This window comes from Chrysemys picta, chromosome 17 (genome assembly GCF_011386835.1).
Source record: "Chrysemys picta bellii isolate R12L10 chromosome 17, ASM1138683v2, whole genome shotgun sequence".
Lineage (NCBI taxonomy): Eukaryota > Metazoa > Chordata > Testudines > Emydidae > Chrysemys > Chrysemys picta.
The window spans coordinates 17,802,480-17,816,859 of NC_088807.1; the positions used below are offsets into that span (position 1 = coordinate 17,802,480).

Consider the following 14,380-nt stretch of genomic DNA (forward strand, 5'->3'; position numbering starts at 1 on the left):
AGGCTTCTCTCTCATACACACACATGGAAGGTCTCTCTCGTGGACACATACAATGAGGCTTTATTCTCTGTCACACACACAGGTTTCACAGACAGACAGAAACATCGGAGGAGGTTTCTCTCTCTCACACAAACACACACGTTTCACACTAGGGTTGCCAACCCTCCAGGATTGTCCTGGAGTCTCCAAAAATTAAAGATCAATCTTTAATTAAATATTATGTCATGTGATGAAACCTCCAGGAATATGTCCAGCCAAAATTGGCAACCCTATTTCTCTCTCTCACACACACACACACAGTTACAGGTTTCACACACATGAGGAAGTTTCAGATACACACACTCACGGGAGGAGGTTTCACGCACGCACAAGGTTTCATACAGACACACGCACATAGGAAGAAGTTACACACACACACTCAAGAGGCGACTTCACATACACACGCACACACATGGAGGCTCGCACTCCCACACCTGCACACACGGTAGGAAGTTTCTCACACACACACAAGGAGGTGTTACACACACATAAGAACATAAGAACGGCCAGACTGGGTCAGACCAAAGGTCCATCTAGCCCAGTGTCCTGTCTGCCAACAGTGGCCAGTGCCAGGTGCCCCAGAGGGAATGAACAGAACAGTCAATCGTCAAGTGATCCATCCCCTGTTGCTCATCCCTGGCTTCTGGCAAACAGAGGTTAGGGACACCATCCCTGCCCATCCTGGCTAATAGCTATTGATGGACCTGTCCTCCATGAATTTATCTAGTTCTTTTTTTAACCCTGTTATAGTCTTGACCTTTACAACATCCTCTGGCAAAGAATTACACACACACACACAGATAGACACACATAAGGAGGGTTATCACACACACACTCACATGGACACGTGGGAGGAAGTTTCACACATGACATTTCACACACATGGATGGATGGACATCCACACGAGGTTTCACATACACACGGACATACAAGGTTTCTCACACACATACAAGGTTTCACACCCGCACGGATATGCAAGGAGGTTTCTCACAAACACATATGAGAAGAGGTTTCTCACACACACACGGACACACAGAGGTTTTTCTCACATTCACACACACACAGACACGAACAGAGGTTTCTCACACACACACAAGCAGAGGTTTCTCACACACACAGACACGAGGTTTCTGACACGCGAGAGGTTTCTCACACACACACACGAGGAGGCTTCTCACACACACAGGAACACACAAGGAGGTTTCTCACACACACAGGGTTTCTCTCTCTCTCTCACACACACACACACACACACACACGGAGGTTTCTCACACACCCACCCACGGACAGACCCCCCTGCTGCTCTTGTCTTGGCACGCTGCCTGTGCGCTCTCACACCATGTCTACACTGAAGGAAGTGGCCGGCCTGGCTGTTCCAGACTAACTACTCCACACTGGCTAGTGCCGTCTAACAGAGCTATTCTGGACTCCCTGGACCAGGCTGGCTGCCCCTTTGAGGGCCAGCGCCCTGGGGCCCTGCTGGGAAGGGATGAGGCCAAGCCTGGCAAGGGCTGAGGGGGCTAGCACCTGTGACCAGCCTGGCAGAGCAGAAGGCATCTGGGCCTGTCGCCGGGGCTGGGCAAGGGCGTCGCTTTGGGGGCAGAGTGATTGTCCTGGGATAGAGTTCTTTTTCCCTCGGAAAAGCGCGTCCACCTGGAGCTGCTGTTTCAGTCAATCTCCCTGTCTGGACGAGGTTTTAGATACGGCTGGATCGTCGTCCCTTCGCAGGGCAGACCGGCCATGGGGCCGGTGATTCCGTGCGCTCCCCAGGCAGCCCACGTTAACATCCACGCCCCAAGGATGCCCGGAGCCCAACTCTGGGCCAGATCCTCTGTACGGTCGTTGCAGCTGCCCCCCCTCGATTCCCACGCCCAGCCCAGGGGAGTAGGAGCATGTCAGTGTGTGTAAGTAGGGGCACCAACTCTCCCTCCGGGGGACGAGCACCCCAGTGGGTGGCAGCACGGGAAGTGGTGCCCCCTTGGTTCCCACGCCCTCCCCTGAGGATGGTGCACTCTGGGCAGAAGTGGCATAGGAGCTGGCACCCCCCTGAATCCCACAACCTCCCATGGGAAAGGAGTGGACATGACAGCTGGCACCCCCTCAGTTCCCCATGTGGGAGGGACACCCCAGAGGGTGGCAGCACGGGAACTGGTGCCCCCTGATTCCCATGCCCTCTCCTCCCATGATGGAGGAGGGCGCCAGAGGCGTGGGAACCACTGCCCCTTGGTTCCCACGCTCCACGCCAGGGCAGCTACTCCTGGTGGGTCCTCTGGTGGCGAAGGAGGTGGGAGGTGGCTCCGAAGCCCTTCCCGCAGTCGGCGCACTTGTAGGGGCGCTCGCCGGTGTGAGTGGCCCGGTGCCGGGCCAGGTGGGCATCGCGGGTGAAGCCTTTGCCACAGACCCCACACTCGAAGGGCTTCTCGCCCGTGTGGGTGCCCTGGTGCCGGGCGAGGTGGGCGCTGCGGGTGAAGGCTTTGCCGCAGACGCCGCACTGGAAGGGCTTCTCGCCGGTGTGGACGAGCTGGTGCCGGGTCAGGTGGGCGTCACGGGTGAAGGCCCTGCCACAGATACCGCACTGGTAGGGGCGCTCACCGGTGTGGGTGCCATGGTGCCGGGTCAGGTGGGCATTGCGCCCGAAGGCTTTCCCGCAGTAGGTGCACTTGTAGGGGCGTTCACCGGAGTGGGTCTCCTGGTGCCGGGCCAGGTGGGCGCTGCGCCCAAAGGCTTTCCCGCAGTGGGTGCAGGCGTAGGGGCGCTCGCCCGCCGGCGGCGGAGTCAGGGCCGGGCCCTTGCTGCGGTGGCTGCAGGCATAGGGGCGCTGCTCTCCGCCTGAGTGGGTGCCCAGGTGCCGGGTCAGGTGGGAGCTGCGCCGGAAGCCCTTCCCGCAGTACGGGCACGTGTTGGACTTCTCACCCATGGACGTGGCCGGTGGGGGGCTCCAGCAGCCTGGGGTTATGTGCGCAGCCAATCCTCGAACGAGCCTGCCTGCAGCCCGGCTTCGCTACCAGGTCTGTTCCCTTTGGCTCCTCCCAGGCAGCTCCGGGGATCCCCCTCCTTCTTCCCTGCTCCCTGTGAGGACAGAGAATCCAGTGGTGAGTTGCTCCATGGGGGGAGGGGCATGCTCCCTAAGCCTCCCCGTTTCTGGTGAGAGGCAGCGTGGCCTAGCGGATAGAGCACCAGAACTCAGGGCACTTGGCTTCTATTCCTGGCTCTGGCCTCCTGGGCGACCATCCCGCTCTGTGCCTCAGTTTCCCCACTTGTGCAATGGGGATTACACTACTGAGCTCCATTGTCGAGGGATATGAACTCTATGGATGGAAAGCACTGGGCATTATTATTAATATAGAACCAAGCACCGGCAGCTGAGCCTGGAATCAGCTGTCTCCAGGCTGACTCACGAGTACATCTTAGCCCCAGCAGAGCTGCTCGGTAGCTGGCCGGCTTGACTGGCTGGCTGAGGGGGAGGCAGCTTAACGCTTATGCTCGCCACTATGAGTGCTCCTGCCCCAGCCTTGCCTCCCAGCCTTCTTCCTGTCCTGCTCTGGTCTGCTCCTTGCCTGGTTTTTGTCTCTGTCTCCGGCCCTGGGCTTGACCCCGGGTTCCTGACTCCAGCTCTGACCACTAGGCATGACAATCCACACCCAGGCTGTTGACACTGATTCTCATTTATGCCCAGGCCCCATGGTGCTGAGAGGCAGGCCCCCAAGACAGCAATTGGGGCTCAGAAGGAGACACCCCGAGCCTTCCTCTAGTGGAGGGGCCCAGGCCTGCTTCGGCATCAACGCCTCCAGGGAAAGGCCTGGAGGGGTTAATGACCGGGGCAGTGGGGGTTGGTAAGACATGGATCCCCACGGGGGAGGAATGCTTGTGTGGGTGACAGCACGGGAACCAGCACCCCCCACATTCCTACCGTGACAATCAGCTTCGGTTGACTGGCAGTTCCAAAAAAACTGGGGAAAAACACATCATTTTGGGGTTGACCCCAAACTGATTTTTTTTTTAAATGTTGGTGAATCTTAAAGTTGAAACAATAATTGTTTTGGGTCAAGTGAAATCTTTCAGTCAACCCAAAACATTTTGAGTCGATGTCAAGATTTTTAAAAAAAAAATGCATTTGCCTTTTAAAAATAAAATCTAAGGCAGATCCTAACCGGAAAATCATTTCAGACGGCAATTCATATAGAAAATGTCATAAGGAAACTTTGGACCTTTGGGGAATTTTTGTTGTTTATTCTCTCCCCCGCGACCAACAATTTGGTGAATCAGACATGAATTCGGGAAGCGTTTTTAGCCTCACTGAATCTGCAGTTTTTGCTGAAAAAAACATTCCACTCAAAAAATGTCACCAAAGTCTAGTTACCTGCTAGAGGGGCTCTGGGTGGCTTTGCTGGGACTCTCGTGCTCCCCTGCAGGGTTCCCAGCTGGTCTAACTCCTTGCTCACTGATTCCTCTCCGGTGTTGTCCTTTCCTCCAGGCCCGATTGTGGTCACATCCCCAGGAGCTCAGAACAGAAAACCCTACTGAGGGAAAGTATTAGGGTAAGGTCAGGTGTTCCGTGACAGCTCCTGGGACGGTTCTACACTCTCTGCTTCAGGGATCCAGCCAATCTACAGCTATTTGGGGATGGGACGGGACTAGAACAAGGCAAATAATGGAGTTTTTGATTAACTGGCAATTTTGAAAAGTTGGGTGGGAAAAAGAGAGTTTCTAGTCAGTGCAAAAATGAAAGTTTTTAAAATCGTAAAGTTGGACAAAAAGTTTCGCGTCGAGTCTTATTATTAGCAGGAGTGTTGTGAGCAAGACACGGGAAGTAATACTTCCGCTCTACTCCGCGCAGATTAGGCCTCAACTGGAGTATTGTGTCCAGTTCTGGGCACCACATTTCAGGAAAGATGTGGAGAAATTGGAGAAAGTCCAGAGAAGAGCAACAAAACTGATTCAGGTCTAGAAAACATGACCTGTGAGGGAAGATTGAAAAAATTGGGTTTGTTTAGTCTGGAAAAGAGACAACTGAGAGGGGACATGATAACAGTTTTCAAGTACTTAAAAGGATGTTACAAGCAGGGAGAGAAATTGTTCTTCTTAACCTCTGAGGAGAGGACAAGAAGCAATGGGCTTAAACTGCTGCAAGGGAGGTTTAGGTTGGACATTAGGAAAAATTTCCTAACTGTCAGGGTGGTTAAGCACTGGAATAACTTGCTTAGGGAGGTTGTGGAATCTCCATCACTGGGGATTTTTAAGAGCAGGTTAGACAAACACCTGTCAGGGATGGTCTAGATAATACAGGGGTAGGCAACCTATGGCATGCGTGCCAAAGGCAGCACGCGAGCAGATTTTCAGTGGCATTCACACTGCCCGGATACTGGCCACCAGTCTGGGGGGGGGGGGGGGGGAGAAGGGGGCTCTGCATTTTAATTTAATTTTAAATGAAGCTTCTTAAACATTTTAAAAACCTTATTTACTTTGCATACAACAATAGTTTAGTTATATATTATAGACTTACAGAGAGAGACCTTCTAAAAATGTTAAAATGTATTAGTGGCACGCGAAACCTTAAATTAGAGTGAATAAATGAAGACTCGGCACACCACTTCTGAAAGGTTGCCGACCCCCATACTTAGTCCTGCTATGAGTGCAGGGGACTGGACTAGATGACCTCTCGAGGTCCCTTCCAGGACTACGATTCTATGAACTATGAGTCAGAGGAGATGATTTTGACCCTTTTCAAATAATTTTGAATTAAGAAAAACTAAAAGGGAAGGAAATTTTTAGACAAAAAGCCACTTCGAACCAAAACAATCGTAAATGCTTTGATTTTCTCTGGATTTTTTTAAGGTTTTGATTTCCCCCAAAATGAACAATTTGGGGGACCCGAGCTAATTTGCAAAATCTGTCAGTGAATTGACTTTTTTTTTCTGGAAAAAAAGGTTTTGTGCTAAAACTTCTGCCCTGCTCTAGCTTGGACAGGCCACAGCACTTCCCTGAATTAATTCCTCTTTGAACTAGAACAGAGCTTTTAGAAAAACATCAGCTCTTGATTTAAAAACGGTCAGTGATGGAAAATCCACCAGGGCCCTCGGTAAGTCGTTCCAATTTCCATCGGTGTTAAAATTTTGCATGTTATTTACAGTCTGGATTTGTATAGCTTCAACTCCCAGCCATTGGGTCATGTTAGACCTTTCTCTGCTAGACTGAAGAGCTCATCCTTAAATATTTGTTCCCCCTGTAGCAGGGGTGAAATTAACTTAAAGGACTTACCATACTCCGGAGTCCTTAGGAGGGGCGTGGCCTCTACTTGAAGAGGCGGGGCCTTTACATCCCTGGGCGCTTTACATCAGGATTTAAAGGGCCTGGAGCTGGGGCTGTGGTAGCAGCAGCTGGGAGCCCCGGGCCCTTTAAATCACCCCCAGAGCTACCAGCTGCAGAGGCGGCTGGGAGCCCCAGGTGTGATTTAAAGGGCCCAGGGCTCCAGCTGCTGCTACCGCAGCAGAGCCCCGGGCCCTTTAAATCACCATTGAAAGGGGCCCCGGCCTCTGGCGGAGCTTTAAAGGGCCCGGGGCTCCGCTGCAGTAGCGGCAGCCGGAAGCCCCTGGTCCTTTAAATCACCGTCAGAGCCCCGCCACCGCTACCCCAGGGCTCCGGCAGCGGAGCTCGGGTGGCGATTTAAAGGGCCCCGGAGGGTAGCGGCAGTGGGAGCCCCGAGCCCTTTAAATTGCCACCCGAGCCGCGCTGCAGGAGCCCCAGGGTAGCAGCAGCAGCCGGGGGCTTGGTCAGTGATTTAAAAGGCCTGGGGCTCCGGCTGCCACTATCACCCCGGGCCCTTTAAATTGTCCCCGGAGCCCTGTTGCCGGAGCCCTGGGGAGGTGGAGGCAGGTCTCCAGCGGCTATTTTAAGGGCCCTAGCGGTAGCGGCTGCCGCAGCCCCAGATCCTTTAAATAGCCGCTGGAGCCCTGCCGCCGCTACCCCAGGGCTCCGGGGACGATTTAAAGGGCCCGGGGTGTTAGCTGCGGCAGGCATCCCGGGCCGTTTAAATCGCCGCCCGAGCCCCACCGCCGCTTCCCCAGGGCTCAGGCAGCAGGGCTCCGGCAGCAATTTAAAGGGCCCAGGGCTCCAGCCGCTGCTGGGAGCCCCAGGCCCTTTAAATTGCCGCCAGGGGAAGCCGATCCGCCCCGATACGGTGCACTGGCTCTTGCCGGTACGCCGTACCAGCTTATCCTGCCCTGTATTAATTATAGACTGGGATGAAGTCACCCCTTAATCTTCACTTCGTTAAACTAAATAGATTGAGTTCTTTGAGTCTATCACAATGAGGCAGGTTTTCTCATCCTTCAATCTTCTCGGACCCCTCTCCAATTTATCAACATCCTTCTTCACTGTGGGTACCAGAACTGGACACAGGATCCCAGCAGCGGTCCCACCAGTGCCAAATACAGAGGTGAAATAACCTCTGAGATTCCCTCGTTGACCGGGATCACATTAGCTCTTTTGGCCATCGCGTAGCACTGGGAGCACATGTTCAGCTGATTAACCACCACAACCCCCAAATCTTTTTCGGAGTCCCTGTTCCCCAGGGTAGAGTCCCCTACCCTGTAAGTATGGCCTGCATCTGTGTTCCTAGACAGATACATTTTAAATTTAGCTGTACTAAAATGCTTATTGTTTGCTTCAGCCCAGTTTCCCAAGCAATCCAGATTGTTCTATATCAGTGACCTAAGTTCCCTCTCCCCCAGCCCAACCCAGCCACGGACCTGCCCCTCCCCCGGCCCCAGCCCGGCCCTGCCGCAGCAGGGAGAGGTACCTCTCCCACCCAGCCCAGATGCTGCTGCAGGGAGAGAGAGCTGGGGGGAGTTCTCTCTTCCTGCCGTAGCCCCGGGGTAGCCTGCACCCCAAACCCCTGGCCCCACCCCAGAGCCTGCACCCCCAGCCAGAGCCATCATCCCCTCCGCCTCCCACACTCTAACCCTCTACCCCCTCCCACAATCCAAACTCCTTGGCCTCACCCCCCAGCCCAGAGCCCCCTCCTGCTCCCCAAACCCTTCATCCCCAGCCCCACCCCAGAGCCCGTAGCCCTAGCCGGAGCTCTCACCCCCCCACTCCCTAACCCTCTGCCCCAGCCCAGAGCCTCCTCCCACAATCCGAACTCCTTGGCCTCACTCCCCAGCCCAGAGCTCCCTCCTGCACCCCAAACCCTTCATCCCCGGCCCCACCCCAGAGCCCACACCCCCAGCCAGAGCCCTCACCCCTCCGCACCCCAACCCTCTGCCCCAGCCCTGAGCCCCCTCCCACACTCCGAACCCCTCAGCCCCACCCCCGCCACATGAATTTTGTTATGCGCACCAATATGGAGGCGATGTGTCACACCTCACCGCCATATTGGTGCACATAACAAAATTCATTCCACACAGGGGTGGGAAAAATTAGAGGGAACACGGTCCGTGACCCGTCCCCTTCATTATTTACCACTCCTCCAATTTTGGGGTTATCTGCAAACTTTATCCGTGATGATTTTATGTTTTGTTCCAGGTCATTGATAAAGATCTTAAACAGCGTAGGGCCAAGAACCGATCGCTGCAGGACCCCCACCCCCTGGACATGCATCCCCCCAAATGATGATTCTCCATTTACAGTTACATTTTTGAGACCTATCAGTTAGCCAGTTTTTAATCCATTTAATGTGGGCCACATGAAATTTATATCATTCTAGTTCTTTAATCAAAATGTCCTGCAGCACCAAGTCAAACGCTTTGCAGAAGTCTAAGTCTATTACGTCAACACTATTTACCTTTATCAATCAAACTTTTAATCCCTTAAAAAAAAATAGCATGTTAGTTTGACAGCTCCCAGTCTCACAGACTTTAAGGTCAGAAGGGACCATCATGATCATCTAGTCTGACCTCCTGCACAACGCAGGTCACAGAACCTCACCCAGCCACTCCTGTAACAGACCCCTAACCTCTGGCTGAGTTACTGAAGTCCTCAAATCATGATTTAAAGACTTCACGTTACAGAGACTCCACAATTTACATTAGTTTAAATCTGCAAGTGATCTGTGCCCCATGCTGCAGAGGAAGGCGAAACCCCCAACCCCCCCGAGGGTCTCTGCCAATCTGACCCTGGGGAAACTTCCTTCCTGCCCCCAAATATGCCGATAAGTTAGACCCTGAGCATGTGGGCAAGACCCACCAGCCAGACACCTGGGAACGGATTCTCTGTAGTAAGTCAGAGCCCGACCCATCTAGTGCCCCATCATCGGGCGTTGGAGATACTTGCTACTAGCAGTCACAGATCAGCTACATGCCATTGTAGGCAGTCCCATCATACCACCCCTCTATAAACTTATCAAGTTCAGTCTTGAAGCCAGTTTGGTTTTTTGCCCCCACTGCTCCCCCCTTGGAAGGTTGTTCCAGAACTTCACTCCTCGGATGGCTAGAAACCTTCATCTAATTTCAAGCCTAAACCTGTTCATGGCCAGTTTACATCCATTTGGTCTTGTGTCCACATTGGTGCTTGATTTAAATAACTCCTCTCCTTCCCTGGTGTTTATCCCTCTGATGTATTTACAGAGAGCAATCATATCTCCCCTCAGCCTTCTTTTGGCCAAGCTAAACAAGCCAAGCTCATAAAATCTCCCCTTGTAAGGTGCGTTTTTCATTCCTTGGATCATCCTAGTCGCCCTTCTCTGCACCTGTTCCAGCCTGAATTCATCCTTCTTAAACATGAGAGACCAGAACCGCACACAGAATTCCAGCTGAGGGCTCACCAGTGCCTTGTAGAACGGCAATACCACATCCCTAGCTCTGCTGGTGATTATGGGAGAAGCTCGGCTTTCATTAGTTTATTTTAAACACTTTTAAAAAAAATCTCAGCTCCCATTTGTGTGTTTTGCTTGTTTGGCGGAGCTGGGGGGGGGGGCGCTAATGGATAGAGCACTGGGCTGGAACTCAGGAGATCTTTGGCTTCTTTGCTACTGGCCTGCTGGGTGACCGGGGCCAGTCACAGCCCCACTCTGTGCGTCAGTTTCCCCATCTGTAAAATGGGGATAATGATACTGAGCTCCTCAGTAAAGAGCTTTGAGAGCTGCTGACTGGCCCCAGTCCCCTCCCACCTCCACGCTCAGACTCCTTTCCTCCATCCTCCTCTCCTCTCCTCCCCACCCCCAGATCCCAGCCCCCGGGAACCTCCAGTTCCCGAACCCAGCTCCCCCCTTCCCTCCACCCCAGTTCCCAGCCCCCTCCCCATACCAGTTCCAGCCCCCTTTCCATCCCCAGCTCCCAGCCTCCCCACCACCAGCTCCCCCCTCTGTCTCCCCCAGATCCCAGCCCCTCAGCGTCCTTCCCTGGCTGCAGCTCCCTGCCCCTTCTCAGCCCCAGCCGCCGGCACCCCTCCTCTCCCCAGCACCAGTTTCACCCCCACCTCTGCAGCTCCTCTTCCCCCCATCCTCCCCAGCTGCAGCTCTCGCCCCCATCCCCCTCCCCTCCTGCAGCACCCAGCTCCCTGCCCCCCATCCTCCCCAGCTGCAGCTCTCACCCCCATCCCCTCCTGCAGCACCCAGCTCCCTGCCCCCCATCCTCCCCAGCTGCGGCTCTCACCCCCAGCCCCAGCCCCTCCTGCAGCACCCAGCTCCCTGCCCCCCATCCTCCCCAGCTACAGCTCTCACCCCCAGCCCCCTCCCCTCCTGCAGCACCCAGCTCCCTGCCCCCACTCCAGCTGCTGTAACCCCCTAGACTCCCCCATCCCCCCCAGCTGCAGCTCTCACCCCCATCCCCTCCTGCAGCACCCAGCTCACTGCCCCCCATCCTCCCCAGCTGCAGCTCTCGCCCCCAGCCCCCTCCCCTCCTGCAGATCCCAGCTCCCTGCCCCCCATCCTCCCCAGCTGCAGCTCTCGCCCCCATCCCCCTCCCCTCCTGCAGCACCCAGCTCCCTGCCCCCCCATCCTCCCCAGCTGCAGCTCTCGCCCCCATCCCCCTCCCCTCCTGCAGCACCCAGCTCCCTGCCCCCCCATCCTCCCCAGCTGCAGCTCTCACCCCCATCCCCTCCTGCAGCACCCAGCTCCCTGCCCCCCCATCCTCCCCAGCTGCAGCTCTCACCCCCAGCCCCAGCCCCTCCTGCAGCACCCAGCTCCCTGCCCCCACTCCAGCTGCTGTAACCCCCAGACTCCCCCCCCCCCCCCAGCTGCAGCCCAGCCGCCCCCGCCCGCTCTCACCGCCGGTGCACACGCTGGGCTGGGCGCAGGAAGGTGCCCGGGCCCATCTCTCGGTCTCTCCTCCCCCAGCCCCGGCTCCGCTCTGCACCGCAGTGGCCTGCCAGCTCGATGGTTGTTAACCCTTCCCCCGCCAGACGGCAGGCAGACCACCCCCCAGCCCCCGGACGCCTGGGTTCCGCGGGGCGCCCCTGGAGGCGCCGAAGGGCAGCGCCCGGATCCCCCTGGGGGCCGAGCAGAGCTGGGCCCAGCATGGAGTTTCCGGTCCCTGGCTGATTCCCATAAGTGGGGGGAGGGGGACGATTCAGGGGGTCATTTCAAGTTAAAAATAAAAATATCTGACATTTTTAGTGCCTGAAAAAGTCAGGAGGAAAAAAATTCATTTTTCCTTTTGACTTCAGGTGGAGAAATGTCCTGTGGGGTCAAGCCGTTTCGCTCTTAAGCATTTTCAAACATTTAAAAATAAAAATTTCGAAACAAAACGCCATTTGGAACCAAAAACTAGAAACACGTCCCCCATAATCTGCCCGTGGGAGAGACGGACTTGATCTCTTTGTTTGATGAGATTACGGGTTTGGGGGATAACCGTGACGTAACAGACGTAGACTTCGGCAAGGCGTTTGGCTTGGTCCCGCACGGCATTCTGCATAAACAATCTAGAACGCTATAAAATGAACATGACCCACGTCGAATGAATTAAAAAACAGCGGCTAGATCTCGAAATGTAACTGTAAACAGGGAATCAAGAGGCCGCATTTCCAGTGAGTGGGGTCCCGCAGGGATCGGTTCTCGGCCCTGTGCTGTGAAACATGTTTGTCGGTGACCTGGGCGAAGACATAAAATCATCCTGGGTAACGTCTGCAGATGACACAAAAATCGGGGGAGTGGTAAATAACGCAAAGGACAGGTCACTGACTCAGAGCAATTGGATAAACTGGGCGCAAGCAAACAAGAGGCGTTTTAATGCAGCTAAATGTAAATGTATCCATTTAGGAACAAAGAATGTCGACCATACTTAGAGATGCTCTCTCCTGGGAAGCAGTGACTGGGAAAAAAGATTTGGGGGTTGTGATGGGGGGGTTGCAAGAAGTGGAATCTGTCATGATGCCTCTACATGATTGGCACGCTTGCAGGGTTTCAAGATAAGAACATAGGAATGAATGGCTATATTGGGTCAGACCAATGGCCCACCTAGCCCCATATCTTGCCTTTGACAGTGGCCAGTTCTAGATGCTTCAGAGGGAATGAACAGACCAGGGCAAATGCAAATGATCCATGGCCCTGCCATCTAGTCCCAGCTTTCAGCAGTTGGAGGTTAGGGACACCTGGAGCCTGGCCATCTTGGCTACTAGCCACTCATGGACCTATCCTCCATGAACTTATCTAATTCTTTCTTGAACCCAACTTTTGGCCTTCACAACATCATGTGACAATGAGTTCCACAGGTTGACTGTCTGTTGTGTGAAGAAATATTTCCTTATGTTTGTTTAAAACCTACTATTAATTTAATCAGGTGACCCCCCCCCCCCAGTTCTTGTGTCACGTGAAGAGTTAAATAACACTTCCCTATCCCCTTTCTCCACACCAGTCACGATTTTATAGACCTCCATCGTGTCCCCCACTTAGTCATCTCTTTTCCAAGCTGAACAGCCCCCGTCTTTTTAATCTCTCCTCGTGCGGAAGCTGTTCCATCCCTCTAAAATTTTTCATTGCTCTTCTTTGCACCTCTTCCGACTCTAAGGAGCTTTTCTGTGATGGGGCAACCAGCACTGCATGCCGTATTTCAGGTGAATGGAGAGGACAAGTCACTGATACCCAGCAATGTGGATTGCTTGGGGAGGTGGACCCAAGCCAGCAATATAATATATGGAGATATCCCTATCTCATAGAGTTGGAAGGGACCTTGAAAGGTCATCAAGTCCAGCCCCCTGCCTTCACTAGTAGGACCAAATTCTGATTTTTGCCCCAGATCCCTAAGTGGCCCCCTCAAGGATTGAACTCACAACGCTGGGTTTAGCAGGCTAATTCTCAAACCACTGAGCTATCCCTCCTCCCAATATACCAATGTAAAGTTGTACAGCCAGGAACAAAGAACGCAGGCCATACCTACGGGATGGGGGACTCTATCCTGGGAAGCAGTGACTCTGAGAAACATGTGGGGATGGATAATCGGCTGAACACGAGCTCCCAGTGCGACGCTGCGGCCAAAGGGCTAATGCAATCCTGGGATGCACACACACGGGAAATTTCATTAGGAGTCAGGGGACTCTTTTCCCTCTGGATTTGGCACCGGGGTGACCACTGCTGGAATCCTGTGTCCACTTCTGGGGCCCACCATTCAGGAAGGATGTGGATAAATTGGAGAGGGGTCAACAAGGAGCCAGAAGAATGATGAAAGGTTTGGAAAACACCGTGATAGATGCGGTGTCAAACTTTTGAACAAGTACCCTCCTGCTTTCTCCCATCTTGCCCCTTGGCAGGGGCGCCGGAACAGGGGGGGCCAACGGGCCATGGACCTCCCCCTTTTCACCACGGGCCCAGCCCCCTGCCTCGCCTCTTCTCCCGGAGGCTCTGCCCCCCACCAGGCTGGAAGTTGGAGCCCAGCCCCGATAAGATCAGCCTGGGGAGCTGGGGCAGCTGTGGGGAACTGCGGACCCTCCACCTGCCTGGGTGGGGGGGCCCGAGAGCAGCCCCCAGCCTGTGTCCCTACCCGGGTGGCTCTTACCATGGCCTGGATGTGTCTCTTCGGCCCCCAAGGCCCCGCCCCCCAGCCAGGCCAAAATCCAGAGCCGGGTCAGGAGCTGTGGGGAGCCATGGACCTGCCTTGGGTGCGGGGTCCAGGGAGCAGGCAGAGGGGCCCGGGTTCCCTGCTCCATGGCTCCAGCTTCTGGCGTGGCTGGGGGGCAGGGCCTCGGAGGGAAGAGGAGGGGCCTCATGGACCCCCCCGCCATTTTTAGGAAGAATCCTTGGCTCCTGCCCCTTGGGAGGAGGCCACAATGCTGCCTCATTAGTCACTTTCAAATCCCGCCTGAAAACTCTCCTTTGCCATGGTGCCTCTAAAAAACGTGACGAGAGTTTGGCCACTGATGAGTTGAGACCCTGTCTGTCACACTGACCAATATTATCTTGTTGTTTCCGTGA

At 54.6% G+C, this 14,380-nt stretch overlaps 2 protein-coding genes across 5 annotated transcripts in view; one reads left to right on the forward strand and one right to left on the reverse strand.

Annotated features, from left to right (window-relative positions):
* The window catches only part of LOC101945709 (uncharacterized), a 449,899-nt gene that overhangs the window by 243,057 nt on the left and 192,462 nt on the right, over nucleotides 1–14,380 (forward strand). The gene's annotated exons all lie outside the window — the stretch shown is intronic.
* Nucleotides 1,096–11,509, reverse strand: LOC101943637 (zinc finger protein 391-like). 4 transcript variants are annotated; one of them, XM_024112398.3, is made up of 3 exons: nucleotides 11,243–11,509; nucleotides 4,400–4,559; nucleotides 1,096–3,108 (listed from the first exon to the last, which is right to left on the reverse strand). In XM_024112398.3, exon 3 carries the CDS (start codon nucleotides 2,954–2,956, stop codon nucleotides 2,291–2,293), a length of 666 nt encoding a protein of 221 aa, XP_023968166.1. In that variant the 5' UTR covers nucleotides 2,957–3,108; nucleotides 4,400–4,559; nucleotides 11,243–11,509; the 3' UTR covers nucleotides 1,096–2,290. The 4 variants fall into 4 exon arrangements, with proteins under 4 accessions (XP_023968166.1, XP_023968165.1, XP_023968167.1 ...); XM_024112397.3 differs by having other exon boundaries at nucleotides 4,400–4,556; nucleotides 11,243–11,507; XM_024112399.3 differs by lacking the exon at nucleotides 11,243–11,509 and adding an exon at nucleotides 9,800–10,153.

Bases quoted from the DNA above. Each gene is read 5' to 3' on its own strand.
- LOC101943637 (XM_065570792.1), bottom strand. From the start codon at position 2,956: ATGGGTGAGAAGTCCAACACGTGCCCGTACTGCGGGAAGGGCTTCCGG.